The sequence below is a fragment of the Hipposideros armiger genome, unplaced genomic scaffold (genome assembly GCF_001890085.2).
Source record: "Hipposideros armiger isolate ML-2016 unplaced genomic scaffold, ASM189008v1 scaffold_199, whole genome shotgun sequence".
Taxonomy (NCBI): Eukaryota; Metazoa; Chordata; class Mammalia; order Chiroptera; family Hipposideridae; genus Hipposideros; species Hipposideros armiger.
The window spans coordinates 2206357-2231334 of NW_017731549.1; the positions used below are offsets into that span (position 1 = coordinate 2206357).

At 34.9% G+C, this 24978-nt stretch overlaps 1 protein-coding gene across 1 annotated transcript in view; it reads left to right on the top strand.

Annotated features, from left to right (window-relative positions):
- Positions 1-24978, top strand: part of NAV3 (neuron navigator 3) — an 819162-nt gene that overhangs the window by 551422 nt on the left and 242762 nt on the right. The window contains exons 3-4 of the mRNA XM_019653202.1: positions 7348-7465; positions 8069-8121. Of these exons, the coding sequence (XP_019508747.1) occupies positions 7348-7465; positions 8069-8121 (171 nt within the window). The remainder of the gene's footprint in view (positions 1-7347; positions 7466-8068; positions 8122-24978) is intronic.

Below are 24978 nucleotides of genomic sequence, written 5' to 3' on the forward strand. Positions count from 1 at the left end.
GCATAATATCTTCTAGGTCCATGTGTTGCAAATGGTAAGATTCATTCTTATTTATGGCAGAGTAATACTCTATAGTATAAATGTACCACAGTTTCTTTATCCAATCGTCTATTGATGGGCCTTTTGGTTGTTTCCTTATCTTGGCTATTGTGAATAGCGCTGCAGCAAACATAAGGGTAGAAATATTTTTTTTGAGTTAGTGTTTTGGATTTCTTTGAATAAACTGCCAGGAGTAGAATTGCTGAGTCATAAGGTAGTTCTATTTTTATTTTTTTTAGGACCCTCCATACTGTTTTTCATAGTGGCTGCAACAATTTGCAATCCCACCAACAGTGCATGAAGGTTCCCTTTTCTTTACATCCTCACCAGCACTTGTTGTTTGTTGATTTATTGATGATAGCCATTCTGAGTGAGGAGGCATCTCATTGTGATTTTTATTTGCATTTTTCTGATGATTAGTGACATTGAGCATCTTTTCATATGTCCATTGGCCATGTGTATGTCCTCTTTGGAGAAATGTCTATTCATGTACTCTGCCCATTTTTTTATTGATTTTTTTTTGAGTTTTGGTATTGTGTTGTATGATTTTTTTTAAATAAATTTTGGATATTAACCACTTATCAGCTGTATCATTGGCAAATAATTCTCCCATTCCATAGGATGTCTTTTTGTTTTGCTGATGGTTTCCTTTGCTGTGAAAAAACTTTTTAGTTTGATGTAGTCCATTTGTTTATTTTGTTTGTTTCCCTTGCCCAAGGAGCTATATCAGTAAAAATATTATTAAGCATAATGTCTGCATCTTTACTTCCTATATTTTCTTCTAGGAGATTTATGGTTTCAGGTCTTACATTTAAGTCTTTAATCTTAACATTATTTTCTTACACATATTTTCCACCATATTATTTGGCCTGTGAAGGATGGTTGCTAATATTTACCTTAAATTTATTTGCTCTATTTACATCAATTATCAGACTGAGATAAAAAGAAGGTAAAAGAATCTCAAATGTTATGCTTTATTTTTCCCCCTAGAAAAGTTCTCTTAACTGTTTTTCCTAAAATACTTTTGATAGTTTAAATATGCAGATTTTAGGTCATGTTGTCACCTACATTATAAGAATTTTGCAAGCTGTTAGCAAACTCTATAGATGCCAGATGTTGTAGCAGTCAAAGGAGTTTTCCCCGTTTTTGTTTTTTTTTTAAAGATTTTATTGGGGAATTGTGGAAAGGAAACAGACAAGTTGCTGTCCTTTTATTCTTCAGCCTAGTTGTGGAGGACGTTGCTTCACTGACCGTTTGGTATTATCATTGTGCTCTTCCCTGCTGAGGCAGATTGGTCGCTGGCCATTGGACGGCAGCTCACAGTGGCTCACGGCAGCTCATGCCGGCTGCCAGAAGCTCATGGTAACTTATGGGAGCCCACTGCAGCCCCACTGCAGCCTATGCCATTGCCGGCCACTCACCCGGCCACTCACGGCAGCCCAGCTCCAGGTCGAGCTGTTGTTCACAATCTTAGCTGTAGAGAGCAGTCAGTGTCACTGGCCCTCAATGTGGGATCCAAACTGGTGGTCCTGCTGCTCAGAGCTTGCGCTCCCAAGCCAGCTCTTAACCAATGAGCCACTTGGCTGGCCCACCCCATATTTTGAGATGGATGTCAGATGCAATGGAAATAACTGCAGGAGGCTAGAATTAGGGAAGGCTCATAAATTAAATATTTCCTTTTGTGTGGACTACGAGTGCAAATTCTGAGCCAGAGAATCTGGGTTCTATGCAGTACTTACTGTTGTGACCTGGAGAAAAAACTTTACCTTCTGTTTCAAGATTCTCATCTCTAAAATGGAATAATAGTATCTTCCTCTTACAGAGCTTGGAGGATTGAATGAGTTAAACCATTTATGGTGTTTAAAACAGTGCCTTACTCTCAACACTATTATTAGTAGACACTACATCTTGGAGAAAAAATGCTATATAGCCCTCCCCCTTTTTTTTCATACAGCTGGTAGCAGTGAAAATTCAATGGAAGTTAATTAAGCAAAATAAAATTTAAATTAGTACCAGAATGGTGCTGCATAATTAATTACATCTAACTCCTTTTTTCAAAAATTTACAAAATTTCATATTTTCTGTAGAAAAAAAGATCATTAATAGGCACTGTGCATTTAAGACAGAGGAGGGGGTCCTTTATTATGCATTTAATTTCTGACAGACTATTTGATGGGCTGTCCCCACTGAAATTTCCCAGGGTGATTATAAGGTTAGAGGAGAAAACACTGACTCAGGCAACAAAGTATTCAGTACATTTGGAGGGTAAGAAGGATTGGAAAGTGACACATATGGCTTTAGATGAATGCTGAGGAGTCTTCAGAAGGGTGTAGGGAGCGATGATTTGGATACAGAATTAGGTAGCTAGAAGGCCACCTGATAGGCAAGATGGGGAAGAGACTAGATAGTCGTCATTGCAGAGAACACCTGGTGAGTTCCCAGAATTGGCTCACCTCTTTCCTGCACCCTCCCTTACTCCCTCCTCAGGACACACCCTATATGCATTATTCTTTTTCAGTGTTGCTCATAGTACCCAGTGAAGCACCACTCAGTCAGTGGTGGCTGGTTTAATTTGATTTTGCCACAGTTTGTATAATGACCTTAGCTATGTTCTTTATGAAGAAACTACAGGTGAAAAAAAATCTGCACATACTGTAGTGAGTATAGTAAACCCTATCCTTTTCCTGTCAACTTACATTTAAGTTTATTTCTGTTCATGTAAAAATTTCCTATCCCCAATATGAACATAGATATCATTGCATTCCAAGGTGAGGGTTTCTGGCTAGAAATTTGAAAGATAAGTACAGCTGTAAATAAAAATATCAGTATCATTTCAGTTATTATGTGAAAGACATATTCCAAAATTATGAATTCATTCAATCCTCACGATAATCCCCTTAGGAGATAATACTATTATGGCCATTTTACAGATGAGAAAACTCCGGTACTGAGAGTAAATACATGTTTAATTGATGTCCACATGGATAGTAAGTGGCAGAGCAGAAATTCCAACAAGTAGAATGTTCCTCAAAGAATGCATGTTATTGCCTATCAGTCCCTAAAATTCATGCTGATAAATATGAAATATAAAGTATGCATGGTACCTTTGATTTTTGTCATTTTTAATTATTATAAAGGAATTGTTATGTACACAATTGTGCTAGAAATTAGAGTAGCCCTCTGGTAAATGTAATCTCATTAATTCTTTTGAATTAACTGAAATGTAATTATTACATGAGATGACACTTATACTCATAATATTGCAGTTTAAGCAGTTGAGGAAAACTTGCTTCAGTTGTGTGGAGGTAAATCATATTTAAAGCTTTGGCCAGAATCTTGATGACTCAAATATTCATTGACCTTGGTACAGAAAATACCAAATATTGGTTTATGATTAATTTGGTATTGTTCTCAATTATTTTAATTTCTTCACTAAAAAACTTGTAATTAAGTCTTCATAATACTACAAAATACAGTACTACACATTTTGTAGCTCATTTAAGTGAGGCTAAGAGGTTAAATACTGTGATTATTTTTAAATGCACCAAAAACAATTTTGGAGTTCAGATCCAAAATCCATACATGATTTCGCCATTCTGCTGTATTTATTTGAACAGATTCAAATGACCGTTGACAAGGTTGTTTGCCTCCTCTCTCATCAGAATATTACAATAAGTTTATTGATGAGTTTCAAATACATTTATATTCTATGTAAACTTTACTTTAAGACTATCTCATTAAAAACACACCTCATTCATATTTTCACTTTATAAAAATTATTTTTTAAAAATAGAAAAATATATTTATAATATCTAAAGCATATATTTCTTTGCAATTGTTTTATATTAATATTTCATTATCTGAATGATAACATTCTTTTGAAAGGCACTGATTTATTTGAAGGGTCTTAGGTATCTTTTACATGTGTCTATTAGGAAGAGTAAGTAAAATAAAGTGTATAGGACTTAATTTTTTAATGGCAATTTATTGTAAATTCATTTTTGTAGTCCAGATTGGTTTTGTTGATAGCACCTAAAGTCAGAGCTCCTGTCTGAGCAAAGTTCACATGGTAGAGATACTGGACCAGTCAAAGCTCTTAGCCTTGGGATTCCGGTCCAAGTCCAGACTGTTTCATGAGCTAACTCAGAGGCTTTCCCAACAAGGCCTTGAAGCCGATTGGCTGGCTTCCCATTGGTTTTCTCACCAAAGTCCCAGAAGGGATTTGGATAGAGGCTAAGGCACTGTCGACATGCATTAGAGAATGAAAATATTCTAGTTTTTATTTTTAACATATTCCATAATTATGTGTGTATTGAAATAAATATTTTTTCCACAATTTAGTCTTCATAAAGCCAAATCTATGCAATATGGAGTTTTATGGAGGTAATATTTCGATGGAGGCATTGTAGGTCTGGATGAGAACACGACAGCCTTAAAATTAGATACATCCTTCTTAGCTTGGAGGGTGGGAAGATCTGTGGCCCAGGGATGCAGAAGGCAGGAGGAGTCAGAGATATGAGTTGTGTCAAAAGCAAGGAGTACAATTTCTTCAGTCTTCTATTGTCAATACTCTAATTTTTTTACCTCTGCCAAATGATAACTTTAACAAACATTTGTTGGAAAGCTATCATAGCAAATAAAACTAGATGCCATAATAATGACAATAATAAAGACATCTCTTCAGGGCTAACTGTGACAGGTACTTTACAAGCATTATCTTATGAAAGTCAGACAATTAAGTTCGCGAATTTTCCACCGTGCACTTTTCCACAGTGCGCTTACACAGTGGAAAGTTTGCAAAATTTATTGTCTTACCTTTTTCATACTTAGTCCCAACACACTCCTGTAATGTAAGTATTATTGTTTTTGTTTCGCAGATGAGCAGTTTCAGGTTTAGAAAGGATAAGTAACTTGTTCAAGGTCTCAGTGGTGGTAAGCGTCCTGCTAGGCCTCAAAGCCAGGCCTACTTGACTCTAGAACTCATGTTTTTCATCTCTGTGGGATTTTGGAAAGTCAATCAACTGGTCCTTATTACTTGCTGCCTATGGTATGGGCACAAATCAAGTCTGGTTCAACCTGACATTTCTACTAGAAGGTCAAACAATGAATGCTGTGCATTGATTGATGTATAGCTGAGGGGGAAAGGCTCAATGTTTTAAATTCTAAATAGTACAAATCCTTATAAAAATAAAATTTTACTATAATACAAGAAGAATACAATCTTAATTGAGGGAGATGTTCAAAGAAAATTGTCTTTCTAGAAATCATGTGTTGGTTTTCTAATTCAGGAGATAATTGTCCAAGTTATTTTTCTCACACTTTAATATCTTTAACATAAAGAATATCATGAATGTGGACAAAGGAGATGTAATTTTGCTATCAGATATATTTTTTTATGCAACTGGATGCTTCCAATTATTTATGTCTTTCAGGAAACTTAATCACTACCACATATGCATTAAAATGCAACTTTGTATATTCCAAAATAAAAAAAACACTCTCTTTTTCTTCTATGTTGTATTTTCAAATGTTTGTACCTAAGATCCATTAAAAAATACTTAACAGCCCCATTTCTAAGTTATGGTCCTATAAAAATACTAGCATATAAATGTGCAGAGATAGACATATAAGGGTGTGTCTTACAAGTTTTCATGTAATGGAAACATTTAAACAAATTAAATACTTTCTTTGAGGAACTGATATTATGTACAATTGAACATCAAAGATAATGAGAAAAATAAATGTGGAATGGTTTTAGAAGTGTTATTAAAATATTGTTACACAAAAATTTGAAAATGCAGAATGATATATAAAATTTGAGCCAGGTTTTACTAAAAATCTTATTTGCACTGTGTTATACAGCTGAAACTAATTCTAAAAAATATATATTTCATAATAAAAAATAATTAAAAGAAAAAAAAATCCTATGTGTGTATGCGTGCGTGCGTGTGTGTGTGCGTGTGATATGGCATCACATGGTGAAGTGTGAGGGCATAGAAAAGATTCTCGAAATAGTCCTTCCAAACTGTCCAAACGTGGGTGGGGTTACAAGTTGTGGGGAGACTTCCACTACTTTATTTTATTTTATTTTTACAAAAAAATGTGTATTGGTTTTGTTAGATATAAAAAAGTATTTTACAATTTGCTTGGCATTCAGTGCTCATGACTATAAAATACAACTTACCTTTCAGTCTAATGTGTCCTGTTTTCAGAATCTTGTTTTAATTATAGACTTAACAACTATGTCTTTGATTTCTTGTCCTCTCTGCCTTTTTGTACCTCATACCCTCTGTGGGGAAGGCCCTTCCCTTCCCTTCTTATGTTCAGGGCCCTTTATGTTCCTGGCTCTAACGCCAGTGCTTCGATAACACATTTTTAAGTGCATGTTTCTTAATTGGTTCCCCTCGTCAATTCTCATTTCAAATTTTGCGTTCTTATACTACATTCCAAAAAGTTTTTTGTCCTGCAAAAAACTTACTAATATGTTTGTATGAGCCACCCATAAAATTGAAGTCTTAACATTTATTTCCTTTCAGTTAGATTACATTACATTCGTAGAAGCTACATAACATTTGAAAAGCTAATAACATTTTATTTTTGTGAAATTTGTGAACAGTTTCAGCTTTTCCTTATATCATAATCTGTGGTTGAAGAGTCACCGAAACACTATGTCAAATTGCCAATCTCCTCGATTCTGTATTGTAATTTGTGTAATTTGTGTGTAATAACTGCCTTTGCTTCCTCTATCTCTTATATAAACATGTTTCAAGAGGCTGCAATGAAGGATGACAGTCCAAATAAAATATCTTAGGCATCTGCATTTTTTTTTCATAAAATGATGCCAAAATACTGTCACATACAGTATCACGTGTGACAAATTTAATAAAGTCTTCTCGTAGAAATACACATTTTTATCGTAAAGTTTCTGTAGAAGTCAGTACAGGTGGCTTTCTTTTACAAGGATCAGCAGGATTATTTACAATAGGATAGAGCCAGAGGGAAGAGAGCAAAATCCCAAACTGATATGCAGACAGGAGTCATCTGGGAAGGAGGGAGTTTTGCTGTGTCACAAGTGACTCGTCCCTGGTTTTGAAAGAGAGTGAATCATCCCCGCTTTGAAACGAGATAAGTGGAGGGGAAAGAGCTGTTTAAAAATTATTTTACAACTATTTCCTTTTGAGCCGTGACCTCTTAAGCTGGAATGTGATCCAGAATAGCTTCCCTTTGAATGCAACATTTGTCTTAAGCATTTTATTATCTCTCTGCTCCCTCATCCCAGTTCACTTCTTCCCTCCTTCTGTTCAACAGATTTACACCGACTGGGCCAACCACTACCTGGCAAAATCGGGCCACAAGCGGCTGATCAAGGATTTGCAACAAGACATCGCAGACGGAGTACTGCTGGCCGAAATCATCCAGATCATTGGTAAGACCGGCCCTCGGAGAAACCAGGGAAATCTCTGCTCCCACCCCTTCGGGTAAAATGCAGTTCAAGTGGAATTCCTACAAACTCGGCCCATGTGTCTCTGAGATGCATGTAGCCCTCCCATGATTTAATTAGAAATGTTTATGTGAGAATGTTTGAAAAGGGCACTTGGGCCATACTTTTAAATAGTTCGAAGTATATCTTCCATACACGGAATTGTCAGAAATGAACACTTCATTAAACCATATGTCTCCCATGTGTGCATTTCATTAGCTGTGGCAACTCATACACGCAGAGATTCCTTGAAACTAGATCCTGATCCAGCAGGGACAATTGTGAAAGGTTTAATGTCAGCAGTCATTTGGCACAGGCAAAAGAATTAGCAGCAACTTCCTTCTCACTCACTCTTTTTTTTTGCCTGATTTGTGCATATGGAGTTGGAGGCTGCTAACAAGTGTGTCCTCTTGTACAACGCTTGGGAGACAGAGTTTTGCTTGGTGTTTTGGGGTTTTGTTTCTTACTCTCCTTTTTGTGTTTGTTTTACTTCCTTGCTTAAGCATGTCATTCTTTTTTTCTCTCTTGCATTTTATGTCTGGGCTTTAGCAAATGAAAAAGTTGAAGATATCAATGGATGTCCTAGGAGTCAATCTCAGATGGTAAGAATCATATTTATTCTAAATATTATGCTTATCTTCACTTCCAGATTCAACTGCACTTGTAAATTGACTAGAAAATTCTTTTGCATGACTTACTGTTTGTTTAAGAAATGATGGAATCACTTTATATCACCTGATTATTTGGATGTCATTGATGAACAAGCAATAGAATCAATACAGTTGACTAGGACTGACTCCTGAGTAATTTACTCATATCTCCAGGTTTTTTATCCCATCCCTGACATTGTTTGTTCTGATGTCTGAATAATTTAACTCTGGTGTTGGTGGCAAGAAAACCCATTTCCAATTTTAACTGGAGCCTTTTTGTCTGAACAACTGGCTTGAAGAATAGAACTTGCCATGTGTATTTTTAAAATGTATAAATAGTATTTTCTTTGTTCGTAACAGAGTCCAGTGTAAACACATGGATTCTTTAGCACTTGGGGAACTAGCTCTAAAGCATGCTGCTGGGAGCTTGCTGAGCAGTGACTAATTGTGAGACATGAGTTTCCCGAAAAGCTTCAATCTAGAGCTGACTCCCCCTCAGCTTTCTCTTATCTTTACCAACTGGTAAAACTTTAAGTGTTATAATAAAATAACAGATTGATATAGTGCTGAAATAAACACTCCCCCCCTTTCTTAATTAAATACTCACAACTTAATTTTATAGGACAACCTAGAACACAAAATGCCTTTACTGAACTGACATCAGCAGATATCATCAGGATTGTAGCCAAAATCCACAACATGACACTTCCTCTGAAACTCTTTTTAGCACAGAATAGACATTGTATCTAAACTTTATGAGGTCTTAATTGTCAGAGACTGGAAAAAGGAAAAAAAAAAAACATGGACCTCTTTGACCTGCTGACCTGCTTTCCTTACTGTAAGAAAACTGAAATCCAAAATGATAAAAGGAATTTATTTTTATAGCATGATTAACTAGCACATCAGTTGTCTCTATGTGTGTGTGTGTGTGTGTGTGTGTGTGTATTGAACAAGCACTTAAAGACCGCTTATAATGGTGTGTACTCTGTGTACCTGCTATGAAAAAAATCACTAGAAAGAAAGACTCTATAAATTACTTAAGTTTTAAGGAAACTTCCTGATTTAATTACTCTGGACACAAGCATGAATCTATGGAAATTAATTGTAGTTGTTTTTTGAAGTTTCACTGAAAGCAAGTATAACACCTTCAGACCCTACTACAATAAAAGCTGTGTGACGTTGGGAAAGACTTGTAACCTCTCTGAGCCTCAGCTTTCTCATCTGAAAAATGAACCCTAATTAGGATATGATAATGACATATAATTATGAACACTCTTTAGGACTTAAACTGATATGGAAATGTGGAATAGTATTACTATAAATTTTATAAAGAGCACATTCATGAATTAACACCTGTTAAAATATTTTTATGGCTTTATATTGAAAAGCTCTATAGTCCCTGAATATCATATATTACGTTTCTTAAACTCAATGCTGTTGGTTTTGCTTTCATTATTTCAACCATAAGGGGGAGTGTTAGATACTAAAACTGTTACTTTCTCTGCTATCATTCCAATTTGATTCTGATTACCAGGGATTTGATGAACAGCTAAGTAATACTTCCTGAGAGGGGAGGAAAAAAAAAAACCTCCAAAACTAATAACTGGATAGAGATGCAGTCCTTAAATATTGATCTGAAACATCTATAGCAAAGATTCTACAAATCCATGAGAATATCCTCATGAGTATCAGACTGTTACTTTATATTACTTCCTACTTCTTGTTAGCCTCAAAATGTCATGTAACATCCAGTATGCATGTCATGTTGATATTTCTGCTTTTAATAAAAATAATTAAAAAAAACAAACAGAAAAATCAAAGCCTGAGAAGTACAAATACTGTAAAAGGTAGTTTGTCCAGCCAAAAAGTATTAGTCGGAATCACATTGGAGTTTGAGTAAGAATGACTTGGATCCTAATTCTTTCTGATGTGGTTGAACTTTGAATAATATTGGCAAGCCCTCAATATGTTGACTCAGAAGAATGCATATGACTTAAAAGTAACTTTTTTGGTTGAATTATTGTTGCCTCTGTTCTTAATTGGCATTGGCACTATGTTGTTAATGAATAAAAATTTCGGATTTTAGCTGAGACAAGAAAGTAGAGGAGAGAAACTTAAAACAGCATGACTAAGCTTATGAATTATATGTACCTATTCCAAACAGGACATTGCCTGTTTCTTTATCATGTAACAATGGAGAGGTGCTGTGTTAGCACCAATGAGTGCTATCCTTATTCATGGGACTACTTTGACCATTTCTTTCTGTATACCTGATCTTTTAGAGCCTTTAGCTGCTGTTTGTGTTCAGTAACACAAGGTAAGGTAAAATTAGGTCTGCTGCTGTTTCTAGACACCAGTTGTCTTTGTTTAAATTTCAGACGTGATAACTTTTATTGGGTTGTTTTAAGCCTTTGTGAATAGAAGTTTTCTTGTGGTATGAATGTGTAATCTTCTGATGGACTCCTGTAATAGCCAGGCAGCTCATATTTAGCTAATAATACTACCTGAGCTCCTAAGGTAGCAGGTATAGGGACACTTACGGATCACAGGAGCAAACATTTAAATAAATAAAAGCAATAGTGTTGCATAGGTAAGAACAAAGGGACTAGGAAGGAATGAGCATGGCATGTTCCAGAAACAGAAGGCCACTGTGGCTTGAGCACAGTGAGAGGTGTTTGGAGGGGACTCTAAAAGTCTCATCCTGTAGGATCAAAGTCATGAGTGTGTGTGTTATTTTTTGTTGGTTGAGGAGCTTTCGGAAAAGTTTTAAAGCTAGGCTATGGCACAGTCTAATGTATACATTTTTAAAAGGTCACTCTAGATGCTTTCTGGGAATTGTAGAATATATAAGTGTTGGTCTCCAACTGGACGTGACAGATGAATAGTAGAGGGAGTAAAAAATGGTCCCTGATTTCTTGGCCTGAATGAGAACTGGTTACCATTAAACAAGATGATTAAGAGGGGGGAAAAAACAGGCTAAAAGGTGGATGACAAATTCAAATTTTGGCAAGTAACGTTTTGAGGTATCCATTGGAATGTCAAGTAAGCAGTGACTTCGGGCAATTAGGCATGCGTTACTAAAGGTCAGAAGTAAGGCAGTGGTTAGAATATACCTAGTGAATAGGTAATGACTGAAGGCAGGGACAAGGATGAGATCGCACAGGAGGTCTGTGTAAAGTCAGTAGGGAAGAAAGCTGAAGTTCTCACATTGGGGAATATTGATATGTTTGTGATGAACAGATGTGTAGGAGTCAGAAAAGGGCAAGCGTGGTGAGAGAGTGGGCCCATCACTGAGAGAGTGGATCAACAGATTTGGATTGTTAATCCTTAGGGTAGCTCTGGGAGCTTAAGCTATAGTACTTGGACTAAACCAGTAAGATGAGCACATGGGGCAGATGCTGGCAAGTGCTACATAGCCAACAAGCTGGTGTACGGGAAAGAGGAAGTGTGTTCTAGTAATGAGACAGGCGTTAATGACCTTTATGTTAACATCTTCTATAGAGTGAGCATGTGCTAAGGAGTAACTGAGGGGTGTAGATATCCTTTGAGTCTTGAATAATCTTTCTAGGAATTTCTTGATGAAGAGAAAAATATAAAAAACAAAACATATAGTTTGAAAGGAAGACAGGGTGAGAAGACTTTTTGCAATGGGGGAAGCAGAAGGGACAGAGGAAAATCCCCACGGAAAAGGGAGACAATGGCAGAGGAAGAAACTTGAACTCTGTGTGAAACATTTCATGCTGGAAAAGAAGGGGGGTACGCTTTCCTTTGTGGCATGTCATAATGGGACATAACTGCATAAAGATATGAGTATTTTAAAGTGGGTTACATGGAAATTGAAGGAATTCAAATCAATATGATAACGATTTTAAATATTAGGTAACTCTAATGTACCCGTTTCCATGAAATTCTCTAATGGTTATCTTACACTATAAAGAAAAATTCAATTATAACATCTAATAATAGATAAAGAAAAAGTGTAATAGTAATTATTTCAAATAACATGGACAAAAGAGTATATATTTAAGAAAAACATGTACTTGCCTTTTCATCAATTTATTAACATGGTTATTGAAAGGTTGTGATTCGTATTTATTCTAAGTTTTAAAGTCATGGCTAAAAACCTTAGTTTGTAGGAGCGTATTCAACACTATGTTTAACCTCACCCAAAGATGAAGTTACTAATATGGGCAGCACCTGTTAAGTAATTACTAGGTGGGTGGTATCAGAATTCAAAATATATGCTGCATGCCAAACTTTGGTGAGATTACACAAGGAAATAAATTAGTAAACTATAAATACCTGGAATTTCCAGAATGCCCAGCAGATTAAAAATAGCAGAAAAAAATGCCCAACATTTATTTGAAAGGCAGAGGCACAAGTGCAGGCATCTTAGACAAAAATGTAAGACATGTAGGGGAAAAGTTGTTTTGAAAACACATTTTTTCTTTATTTTAAAATAGGCTGTTATATTTAAGGGTCTTCACAAATGCATAAAGGGATTAGGGGATTTAACGATGTGAAATAGTTGCAAGCCAAGAATTCGATTACGGGGCATGGCCAAGGGCCTGGCAAATGTGGTTCACAGCCTGGCCTTCCTCTGTGCCGCTTCCTCCCTTTATTTCACCCTAGTAGCTCAGTTGTTTTCAGCTACAATCATCAACCTTGTTTTCCATCATATCCTGTTATTGAAAATTTGCTGATATGAGGATTTTTGGAATTCTTCTGCCTCTTACCCTTTTTTTATTCCTAGAAGATGGAAAATTAGGTTTCAGTCTTCCCTTAACCCTCTGATTCCATGAACCAGAGGGTTGTGCCTTCTGGAATAACAGCCTAATTAGAGATTTGGTAGATAATCTACCATTACAGATTTCACAGGCAGATACAGATTCCATTCCTATAGTTTACAGTTATCTAGACAGTGAAACTATTCTTGATGGTAAAAGTACCCCCTGCTTTTTTCTACTCTGTCCTTTAAATTTTTATTTCTTCCAGCCATTGCTTGTAATAGCTAATCTTTTAAAAGATCTATTTAGGTAAGATAAGAAGATGATATTCCTAACCAAGTAAGGAAGAGATAAAATATTGGAATACTCTTAAAGGTTTAATAAAATCATATAAATGGCTTAATGTAGGGTGCTAGCACTATGACTCAGAGGAGTGGAATATTACTAAGTTAGTCCAGTCACATGATCCTCAGCCTTTTTTGAAACTGTTCATCTTCTGGAATGGCTAGAAAAAAATAGCTTATAAAGACAAATGCTTTGCTACAAATAGAGCTCTGATCTGTGACAAAATATTAAATGAAAATCTTGAGTTTGTAATTTCTTTAATGATTTCATTCCTTTCATATAGGTTGAAACTTTGGAAGAATAAGCAAAAACTCCTAGTGTTAGGAAATTTATATTTAAGTTATTAGAATATCACTGGGCTGATTATTAAAAGTGAGTTTGTCTCTAGAAGTTGCTCTGTATACTAGTCATTTAAAGTTCAAATGAAGCAATTGAAATAACATGGGGACATTAAGAGGAAGTGTGTCATGTTGAAAGCACAGTGGTCACTGGAATTCTAATTGTGATGATGTGTCCCAGGAAAAAGAATTCAATAAAATGCTCAAAGTCTCAGCGCATGTCTGCAATGAGGAAATTAGACTGATGAACAAGTCCATTGGAACTCTGACTTGCTAGATTGATTTCACAAAACACCAAAGACTATGGTTTCTGTTCAGTATTCTGAATGAGAGATATATTTGGGTTTTCAATCTTTATCGCTTTTAAAAAGTACATTCACAGTAAGATGAGAAAGCTATTTCCAAAATATATTAAATCTAATTTATAAAGAAAAACAACAGCAACATGGAAATTATATTTTTATGGGAGTTACCTGGTATTGCCATTCAGAAAAAAAAATGTTGAAAATACCAGAATGCATCCCTGCATTAACTTTATGGTATAGAATAAATAGTTTAAGTGTTCTTCTTAGGAATGTCACATTTAAATTGGTTTGTGCCTTTAGTAGGACAAATAGAAATTGAAGTAATTAATTTTGGGTTGGATTCTAGATTCCCTGTACATTTCTTTCTTTCTTTTTGGAGATAAAATATGAATTTTGGTTTTTTTTTGTTGTTGTTGTTTTTTTTAGCTGAGCCATCCTGCTACCTGTTGGCAGCTCAGCGGCTGCTTAGCTCGGGCTGGACTCGAACCGCTGTTGCTCAGAGCTCAAACTCTTGAGCGAGCTCTTAACCAACTGAGCTACTCGGCCGGCCCAAAATATAAATTTTTTATTTTTTATTTTTTAAGAGGGAAGTTCACAACCTTTATATCTGTACATATAATAACCACTATATTTCACTATCAACCACTTCCTTTTTTTTTTTTTTTTTAAGATTTTATTAGGGAATTGGGAGAGGGGAACAGCACTGGGGAATCGGGGGAAGGGGAACAGACAAGTTGTTGTGCTTTTGTTCTTCAGTCTAGTTGTGGAGAATGTTGCCTCATTGGCCCATGTTGGTATTATCATTGCACTCTTCCCGGATGAGGCAGATCAGTTGCTGGCCTCTGGACAGCCGCTCACAGTGGCTCTTGGCAGCTCACACCGGCTGCTGGCCACTCAAACTAGCTGCCAGTCACTCACAGTAGCTTAAGGCAGCCCACTGTAGCAGGGGCTGCAGCCTATGCCATCGCTGGCGACTCCTGGCAGCCCAGCTCCAGGTTGAGCTGTTGTTCAGCATCTTAGCTGTAGAGTGTGCAGCGGCACTGGCCCTCATGTGGGATCTGACCTGGGGCCTGCTGCTCAGAGCTGGTGCCCCAAGCCAGCTCTTAACCAATGCGCCATTTCGCAGGCCCTCAACCACTTCCTTAAACATTTAGTATGCTCTTGATCCTGATTTTTTAACTTAAAGTGCTATCAATTGTTTCCTACTGATAGGCCAATATCCCATTAAACAAAACATAAAATCATACTTAGTATTAGAAAACATATTTTGTAACAACCCTGTCTTGATTTTAGTTTTTATTACCATCAATAATCTAGTTTCTTAAATAAAAGAACTTACTACTACATGTTTTTCATCCCCTCTCTTGAAATTTAATAGAAAATTACCACTTACAACACTCAGTGGTAAAACATATAATAGTAGAAGAATTTTTAAAACCCTACTTTGGAAAACAATATTCTAAGATATGAGGCCATTTTAAATATGAAATGTAATATCCTTTGCTTAAAAACTTATGATGACTAAATAATGTCATAAAAATTACTTCTATAAGGAGAGAAAAAGGAAAAGAAATGGGGGCATATATTCACTTGATCTTAGTATAACCATCTGAAAAATGTATCTTTGATGAGATAAATTACTTAAAAATCAGTTGACATGTCCAAGATAGTAGCTTTATGACATTATATTTAAATGATTTTAATATCAATTAAACTGACTTGTATGGGCAGACACAGACAAAAATTCATGACATGCCTAGTTACATTTAAACCATATTGCCCACTTGATTTGTATTAGCCACGTTTCAAACATAACAATGAATATTGTGAAATCATAGCATAGAAATAACAAATTTTAGAGATAGACCTGAGAGTTCAGCAATATCAGCATCATTTATTGATTCACCTATTGATTGAATGGCAACTGTTTATACCCGGTACTATGCATTGATTACATTTTTCATTTAGTCATCAGAGAAAACCGACAAAAAAACTGGGTCTCATGGAGGTTGACTGTGTCCCTATTTAGTAAGTGGGACAATCAGTATCTGGTCTCATTTTTATTTGAGTCTAGGCCAGATTGCTTTTAAAGTTATTAACAAATATTTTTAACAAAATAAGGCCTGGATACAAGTCTTTGAATTTTCATCATCAACTCCCCCTCCCTGTCACCTCCTCCTTTTATTCCTCTTTTTCTTCTTCTCCCTCTTCTGCTTCTTCTCTAATGTTTTGGTCCCTCTCCTTCTCTCTCCCTTACCTCCAACCTTGCAAGATAAATAAGCATTTTTCCTTAATGCTGTACTTGTTATACTATCCTTGTTTTTCCCACTTATAGCAGGGATATGAACTTGGGTTAGGTTGGGAGAGAGTGTGGGCATGTGAGATAAATAATGACTTATAGATTTGGTGATGAAATTATGCATTTGGCAAATAATTAAGTGTTATAGGTAATTTTAGCCCTATATGTAAATAAGTATTGTTTAAGTTCAGGACAGTTTTATAACTTCGTAATAAAAGGGAAAGATTCTTTTTGTTTTGTTGTCTGAAACAAACTGAACTGCAGTTATTTCTTAAAAACTCATAGAGTATATTTTCAGGTCAATGAATACTGATATAACTTTTAATAATTTTATGTTTATATAATTGATGTTAAAAGTTAAAATTAAAGTTAAAGTAGAATGGTAGAATTTTGAACAAAAAAATAAATTCTACCTGATAAAAATCCTAATGTGACTTTACCACCTCTCTCTCTCTCTCTCTCTCTCTCTCTTTATATATATATATATATATATATATATATATATATATATATATATGCACACACACACATCTATTCACACAGAGACACACAGTTTTGTTATAGCATATGTGTTTTTATATAAATTCCTAGTACGGATATATATTATAGGTTGCCAAAAAAATGTATACACATTTTAAAAAAGGAAAAAAACTATTAAAATTGTAATATTCAACATATGCCAATAACAAAAGATGAATACAAGTCATATGTATATGTCTTTTTGGCACCCCCAGTATACACACACACACACACACATACCTAGTATGGTTCCGAGCTCTTTATAAACATCTTTAATCCTCACATAATATTATGTGAAAACTGTTTTCGTTTCCATTTCTCAGATAAAGAAGTTGAGGCTTCAGGAAAGTAAAAACTTTCTCAATTTCTTACAATAAGTAAATTGCATAGCTTGGATGCACACCGTTTTATTTGACTGCAAAACTTTTAATTATAATAAAACGCTTAATTAATAAGCTGACTCCTTGTATCTAACCACAAACCAACAAAACAAAGAAGCAAACTAAAGAGTTAAATTAAATTACTATCCCCTGTGTCTCTTCCTATCCCGTACAAGCCAAGTTGAGGTGGGAAAGGAAAACCTGCAGCTTACCATTGCAATGACATGAGGCATCTAATTAATTAGTTAGTTAATTAATTCATTAAAATGCATCTTATATGTCCCTTCCTCACAGATTTAACAAATCAAAACTCGGATGGCAAGGCCTGAAATCGGCATGCTCACAGACCCTGGCTCACCTTTAGGCTTGCTAAAGTTATGATATCTGCTACTCTACTGAATAGATATTAGTTTGCTGTGGCTGCTGTAACAAGTTGTCACAAGCTTGGTGGATTGCAACAATGGAAATTTAATCTGTCACAGCTCTTGAGGCCAGAAGTCTGAAATCAGTATTACGGGGCCAAAATCAAGGTTCAGTTGTCCGGTGTTCCCTCCAGAGGCTCTAGGGAAAATCCATCCCTTGCCTGTTTTGGCTTCTGGTGACTGGCAGGGTCCCTTGGCTTGTGGCCACATCAGTCATTCTGTGTTAACCTACCAGAATAGAAAACATGTATTACTTTCGAGAAATAACTTGGAAGGATTTAAACCTTGTGAACTTAGAATATGTATGGGACAACTGGATTTTGCATACTATTTCTGTCTTCACCTTCACACTACCCCATTTCATCCTTACAGTCAACGATATATTTATTGAGCACCTATTTTGTGACAGGAACTATATCCTAGCCACCCATCAATCAATCTTGAGTGAGAGGCTGGAAATGGCTAAATTACAGTAGCAGGAAGCATATTTTAGCAGAGAGAGCAAGCTCATTGGAGACTGACGGGGTTGAGCTTGAATTCTGGCTCTGCTCTTTATGAATTGTGTAAACTTATAAAAAGTATGTCATCTAACATCTATTGTGTAGGAAAAATAATATCAAATTTACCAGTTTTTGGTGAAGATGAAAGTGTTTTGCATTTGGCGTAAATAGCATACATCCTTAACACTGTATGAACTTCCTTTCTGTGCTAGGTTGTTGAGTGCGGGAGAAAGAGGTAACTTCAAAACCATTTTCTTGCTTCTGTTCTTGACATGTAGTTCAGGGTTTTTCAAACTGTAGCTTGTTCACAGAGTATGTTATGAAGTCAATAAGTTACAAATTATATTGTTAAATGAAATACACTAAAATCATTTTTTTTAATCACACTGCATTGCAGATAATGTGGTAGAAATCAATTTCTGACACTTTTATTACTATCTATCAATAAATCTATGTATGTACTGTGTGGTCATATAAAATGTATGTCTTCAATGCAACACTGATCATTGTTTTGCTGGAAACACACCATTAGCACCCTGTGCTTTAAGATCAAGCAGGGCTTGGAGGGTGTTCCTCATCTAGCCCTGTTTATACCTATGGCCTCTCTCCTGCCACTACTGTTCTCCAGATTTCAGGGTTCTTGCTTCTGGACTTTCCTCTGCCTGATCTCTCTTCTTACAGAGGTCCTTCAAACTGATTGACAGCCACAACCTTTGGAGTGGTCTGTTTTCACATTGGTAAACAAAGAAGTTGTGGAGAAAGATTTAAGTGAATTTAAACTCTCAATATTTCCGACATCTCTGCATTCCTAGCAGGTCCCCACATGGTTGATGTTTCTCAATCATGACCCATTCACGTAGTGCTCCTTCCTTGAGTTCATCCTCTTATTTGGTTAACCCTTCCTAACTTTTCAGGGACTAGCTCAGACTTCCTTTGAAGCTGAAAAGTTGGGGGGTTAATGACATGGGCTTTGGTTTTGACATAGCCACTCAATGTGACCTTTAGCTTGTCAATTTAATTCTCTGCCCCCAAATGTTCTCATTGTAAAGTGATATAGTAATGACAACTTCAGGAGAAGATATCTTTGTAACTATGTGAGATAAATCTTAGTTACTAATAACTTCCTTCTTTTCTGGTCCCTTGATCTCTGATCAGAAGTAGACCCCTCTTTGTGCCTCTCTGGGTGTCTGTGTTTCTCTGCATAACATTTATTACATTACATTGGAATTATCTCTCTCTCCTATGAAACTATATATTTTAAAGGGCTTGGCAGTGCCTTTAATAATTATTAGGTGATTGAATGAAAAGAAGCATTTTAAGAATTTTAACCAATGCAAAAGTACCATTGCATTTTATTTTAATTCACCAGACAACTTTATATCTCATTAAAATCTCTGGCTAAAATCTATATTATTATTTGAATTCTATGATAGATAGGATGGGAGTTTGCTCAAACTGAGCCACCTTACTTTTTTTTTTTTTTGGCTGAGATCACATTTATTTAATTAATTTATATAATGAAACTAATAGTACAAGTTTATCATGAAAAATAGGAAGTATATCAGAAATGTTACAAGTCATAAAATACTCCACCATCCAGAGAAAGTTTAGATTGGTTTAGAATGGTCTCTTAGACATTCTCTATAGCAGCAGTTCCTAGCACTTTAGACATGCCCTAACCAGGATGCACTGTGCCTGTAGAGAGAACTCAGTCTGTGAAGTATTAGGCCTGCTACCTGGTTTAAAGTTATTTAACTTTTTATGTGGCGGTGGTTTTAGAGAATCCGAGGGGCAATAGAGCTTTTTCAACTCCAGGCTCAATTCAGCTCTGTAAATATAATTGAAGAAAGTAAAGATTGGCATGATCTATTCTGACACATTTTTGTGAGCTGTGTTGCTTTTGGTTGCTCTAATAAGCATGCCCGCCCCTCCCTCTGAGGCTTGTCTAACCTTATCAAAATCAGACTTAGCCTTAGCCCAAATGACTCCTCTGTGAAGCTTTCCCCAGAGCTGTAATTAAAATTGATAAGCTCATTCTCTTCACTGCCATACAGTGTTGTTTATAATTTGCTTTTGGAATTGATCACAGTGTGCCTTGTATTGTGATAATTTACGAATTGTTTTTGTCTCCAGCAATTTTACAAGCTCACAAAGGTAAATGCCTTACAATTCATTTTTATAGCCCTTCCCCATCTAGCAGAGCTCTTTGCCCATAATAAACAGCCAATAGTTGTTAAATTAATGTATCATTCATTGTTAAGTGTTGGTGCCGTGGTTTAAATTCAATCACACACTGTAAAGTTGATATTAATTATACCCAGATATTTAGTACTTAAATGTAATTTTTATTAAATATCCTTAAGCAAAGTGAAAGAAGCCTATGAATATTTGTTAATATTGTGAAAGATGCCTGCAGTTACATTTCCTGAAATAGGTTATATCAGTATACCAGTATTTTGTAAAAAATGACTAAAAGGCTGAGTATCATAAAACATGCAGCAGCTTAAAGTCTATGAGTTCAATAAAGAGCTCTGCTAATTAAAAACACTACTTTTTTTGGAATATTTCATTCAACACTGAAATGAATAAATGTAAGTATTTCCAATACATACTCTAATCCTCATTTGAAACCAAATGTGTGATTTAGCAATAGATGTGCTCATATTTAGCAAGCACATAAAGATCAAGATAAATGTACAATAAGGAAATTAGACTACCAAAAAATTTGTTTTGAAAAATGTCTCCCATTTTTCATGGGGATAGTGGAAAATACTGGAAATCAGTCAGTGCTCTTTAAAAAAAATACCAGGATTGTGGCTATGTCTTGAAATTCATATCTGCAGCATTGGGCACAATTACAGGCATAAATAAGTTTAATAAATGTTTAATAAATGGCCTGATTTTATAGGACATAAACAGAATTAAATGGTAGTGTTTCAAGATACTAATATTAATTATGCAAATAGAAACAACTCTGTTCTAAAAATAGGGACTAATTTCTATTGAATTTGTTTAGTGTCTTCAATAAAGAAACTATATACAGCAATTCATTTTCAGATTAATGCCAAAAAAACTGTGTTTTTGTTCAGGCCATTGTGATAATATTAGGGATTTCCATAGAATCCCCAAAACCCTCAAGGCTCTGGGTACCCATACACTTTGAAACTTCTGAAACTATTGATGTGATCTAGAACTTAGAAACTTTTTGTTTTATTTTCTTTATGCAGTCAATATTTTATAGTTATCTAGCCATGCTTAAATTTAACAGGAAAAAGAGGCAAAGTAGGTGTTCCATGCCAATAAAATGTAAGCCACAAATGCAATGACCCAAGAAGTTGTGAATGACATAATAGTAGGCAAGTGACAGTCCAGAGAGTGACTCTCCATGAGCTACAGATGTGACTGTGACCTGAGCCAAATGAGAAATGTGGTGCCCACAAAATTTAGAATGAATTTTTTGTATTACTGCTTAAAGGGAGCTGTCTTCTCCATTGGTTCCTCCTCTTCTTTTCAGGGACAATCTCCTAGGGCTCAATATTTGTTTCTTTTTTAATATTTACACACCCTTGATGACTTCATCTGGCCTTATGGCTTTAATTATCATCTTATGAGGATGACCCTCCAATTTAGATCTCTAATCGCAAACCTCTCAATTGAACTTCAAGTTGTGCATCCAACTATCCACTTAAACTCCCCATTTGGATGTCTAACAGACTAGACAACAGATCCAAAAATTAACTGCATGTATCTATCTATGTCTTTTCCATCTTAATGGATGGAGACTTCACCCATCTAGTTGCTACAGCCAAAGGCCTTGGAGTCATCCTTGATTCCTCTCTTGTTCTTATATGCCATATCTTCCCATGAGATTCCTTCAAAATGTATCCAGACTCTGACCATTTCTCATCCATTCTTTGGATTGCATTCTCTGCAACCACCATTCTCTGAAACACCATAATCTTTCTCTTTAATTGCTTGCAACAGCCACCTAACACATTTTCATACTTTTATCCTTGCATGCCTAAAGTCTATTCTCAACAAAACAAGAGGTCAATCATATTTTCTTTTATTTTTAATTTAAGTAAAACATAGAAGAGTGTAAATCACTCTAATGGAAATTGAGGCAAATCAAACAGAAAATACATAAAGTACTCCAATCTTAAGTATATAGCTCATCATTTTTAAAAATATGTATTTAAACCTGTGTCATCATTGCTCAGATCCAAACAAAGGACTCTTCCAGCATGCCTCTTTTTCCCATTTCCATTTCCCCTTTCCAGATGATAGCCCTTCAAAGTTCATCACTAGTCTAATTTCTGTTTTCATGGTTTTGTTGATCTTGAATTTTATGTAAGTTGACCATCACTTAGTATATACTCTTCTGTTGACTTCTTTTGCTTATCTTTATGTGAGACCATCTTGGGAAGTCAGTTGCTTAATATGTAAAGAGCAGGGTAGACTGAGATTAAAAGCTGAAATTTGAAAACAAACTGATGTCCAGCCAAACCCACAGAATTTCTAATTCTTATTGTCTGATGTCAGGCACAGGGAAGTAGTGTATTTCAAAAGATCTCAAAGAGGATCTAACACATAGCCTCTGGATCAAATGATTTTACTGTTGTTGTTGTTGTTGTTGTTGTTGTTGTTGTTGTTGTTGTTCTCTCCTCTATAATCATTTCTTCCATAAGGACAAGGACTAATAAGCCACTACTCCTTCCTCCATTCTTCCTCAAGTATGAACTGAGAATCTATTAGACACCAAGCACTGTGTGAGGTTGCCGAAACTACATGAGTTCCTACCTTCCGGGACTCAATAAACACATATCTTCATATCAATAATATGCTTGAATAAATAAATAAATATACCTGTGAAAACTCAACAAACAGCTCTGTCTGCCCACAAACCTAATAGGGAGAGTGAGGCGAGATCAAGAAAAAACTGACTTAATTTTGAATTAGTAATAAACTAACAATTAAAAAAAAATTGTTTAAATCTGGTCAAATACCAGCTGCTTATTAAAGGGATGATCCAAATTTCAACTCAGTTGCTTTCTTTTTCAAAATGATTTGTGCGTCTAGAAAATTAAAGGAGACTGTAACAAAGAGGTGAAATTCCTTTTCAGGTATTAGGCATAAGGACACATATTGTTAGAGTATACTAAGAATTAACTCTGTGATTATAAGCCATTATTTTGAACATTGTTTTTATGTCAGTTAATTGATGCATTAGATCCTTTCAGAGACCTTGCTTCTCAGGATAATTTTCCACGTTTTTATTAGCCATTGAATAGTAAATACCCCCAAAGCACTGTGGACATGGCAGTGTACTTTTCTTCCTTAGGGCGGTGTTTTTCATATCTTGGATTACCATCCGTTATTGGATCCTAAAATCCATTAATGGATTTTAAGCAATATTTAAAAAGATTAAACAGAGCAGAAAGCATCACAGTGACTTGAATTTAGTAAGAATAAGTATTGCTATGTAAAACTTTTGTTTCCATTATATGTATGCAAGTGTACATTGGGTTGTGCTATTCAAAGTATTTTTTGCTGTGAGTCACAGTCAAAATTTTAGAAAATAGTTTATTAAGGTACATGAAGTTATTCTAATTAAAACTTAACCCAGATAATTTGGTATGAAAATACAATTTGAATTTTGATAGTTTCTTTGATATCTGATTCAAATAATAATGAGAAAAAATAAAACTATTTAATTGGATCAATTTGAGGGCAAAATCACTTTCATATGTTTGTAATTAACAAAAATGCTCAGAAGTTTAATTCACAGAACAATTGTGGTTTAATATGGCAATGTTTATTGAAATAAAAAAATAATCATTAACCAAAATATATTATTATGTAGTTATGAAGTCTAGGAATGACCTTCTAGATGCTAGATGGGACACTGCCCCATTCATGAGTCATTTAAGAAAACCAATTAGAACTTCAAATTTTTAAAAAACAAATTTTTTCTCGAATTATTTTCAAGTATGCCTCAGATCAGGAAGCTAATCAATAAATGCCATTTAACAAGTTTCTCAAAGCCATTTTCTTTTATTGTAACTTTTTTGTTATGTAAAAAGTATAGCATAGTACATCCATGATTGAATTTATAGAAGGACCCTTAAATTAAGTAGGGAAAGGATATTATTTTCCTACATTATATTTATTATGTTCTTACACTATTGGAAAATTAATTTTGGCCAATAAATTGTTTAATAAATAAGTAAATTTTAATAAACTGGCCTTTAGTAGTCATATTGAAAATTATGTATTCAAGTACTTATTCTGTTGCTATTACATAACTACTAATGGTGAACTGAATTAATTATCTCAAATTTTTGAGTTTATAGACAGTGAATGGCACATTACAAAAATATTGAATGCTCCTGATAAACAAATGTGACAGAAATATAGTATATATATATATATATATATATATATATATATATATATATTCTTTATCAGGGCCCTTTAATTTTCCCTTTGTAATTCACAGTGCATGTTGAGGGAGAGTTGTTTGTCTCTAATACCCACTCTAGGCATTGGTTTATTTTATTTTATTTTTTATGCTGTTTAAACAATACCTGAAAAAGCTATCTTAGTAACTTAATCACAGATTCTATTTATTAACCTTTTTTGGGTTTTTCAATGAACTAATCTCTTCATGTATAATAATAGTAAGTAAATTTAGGTAGTCATAGCCTATTAACATTTTGTAGTAAATTACATATGTTTGGGCCAGAAGTCTTCTTACTTTCTATAAAAAGCATACACTCTCTATAAAGTTAGTAACTTTAGGACTACTATGGTAAACAGTTTTAAATATTCAGTTCAATTCTCTATCTTAGTAGTAGACCATATAATTATTTGTCATGTTCCTTTTATTTATCTTAAATAGACCTGAAAAAAATAAGTTTAAAAGAACTCTGGATTTTTTTCTGGTCAGGAGGGTAGAGTTAAATGCTGTGCTT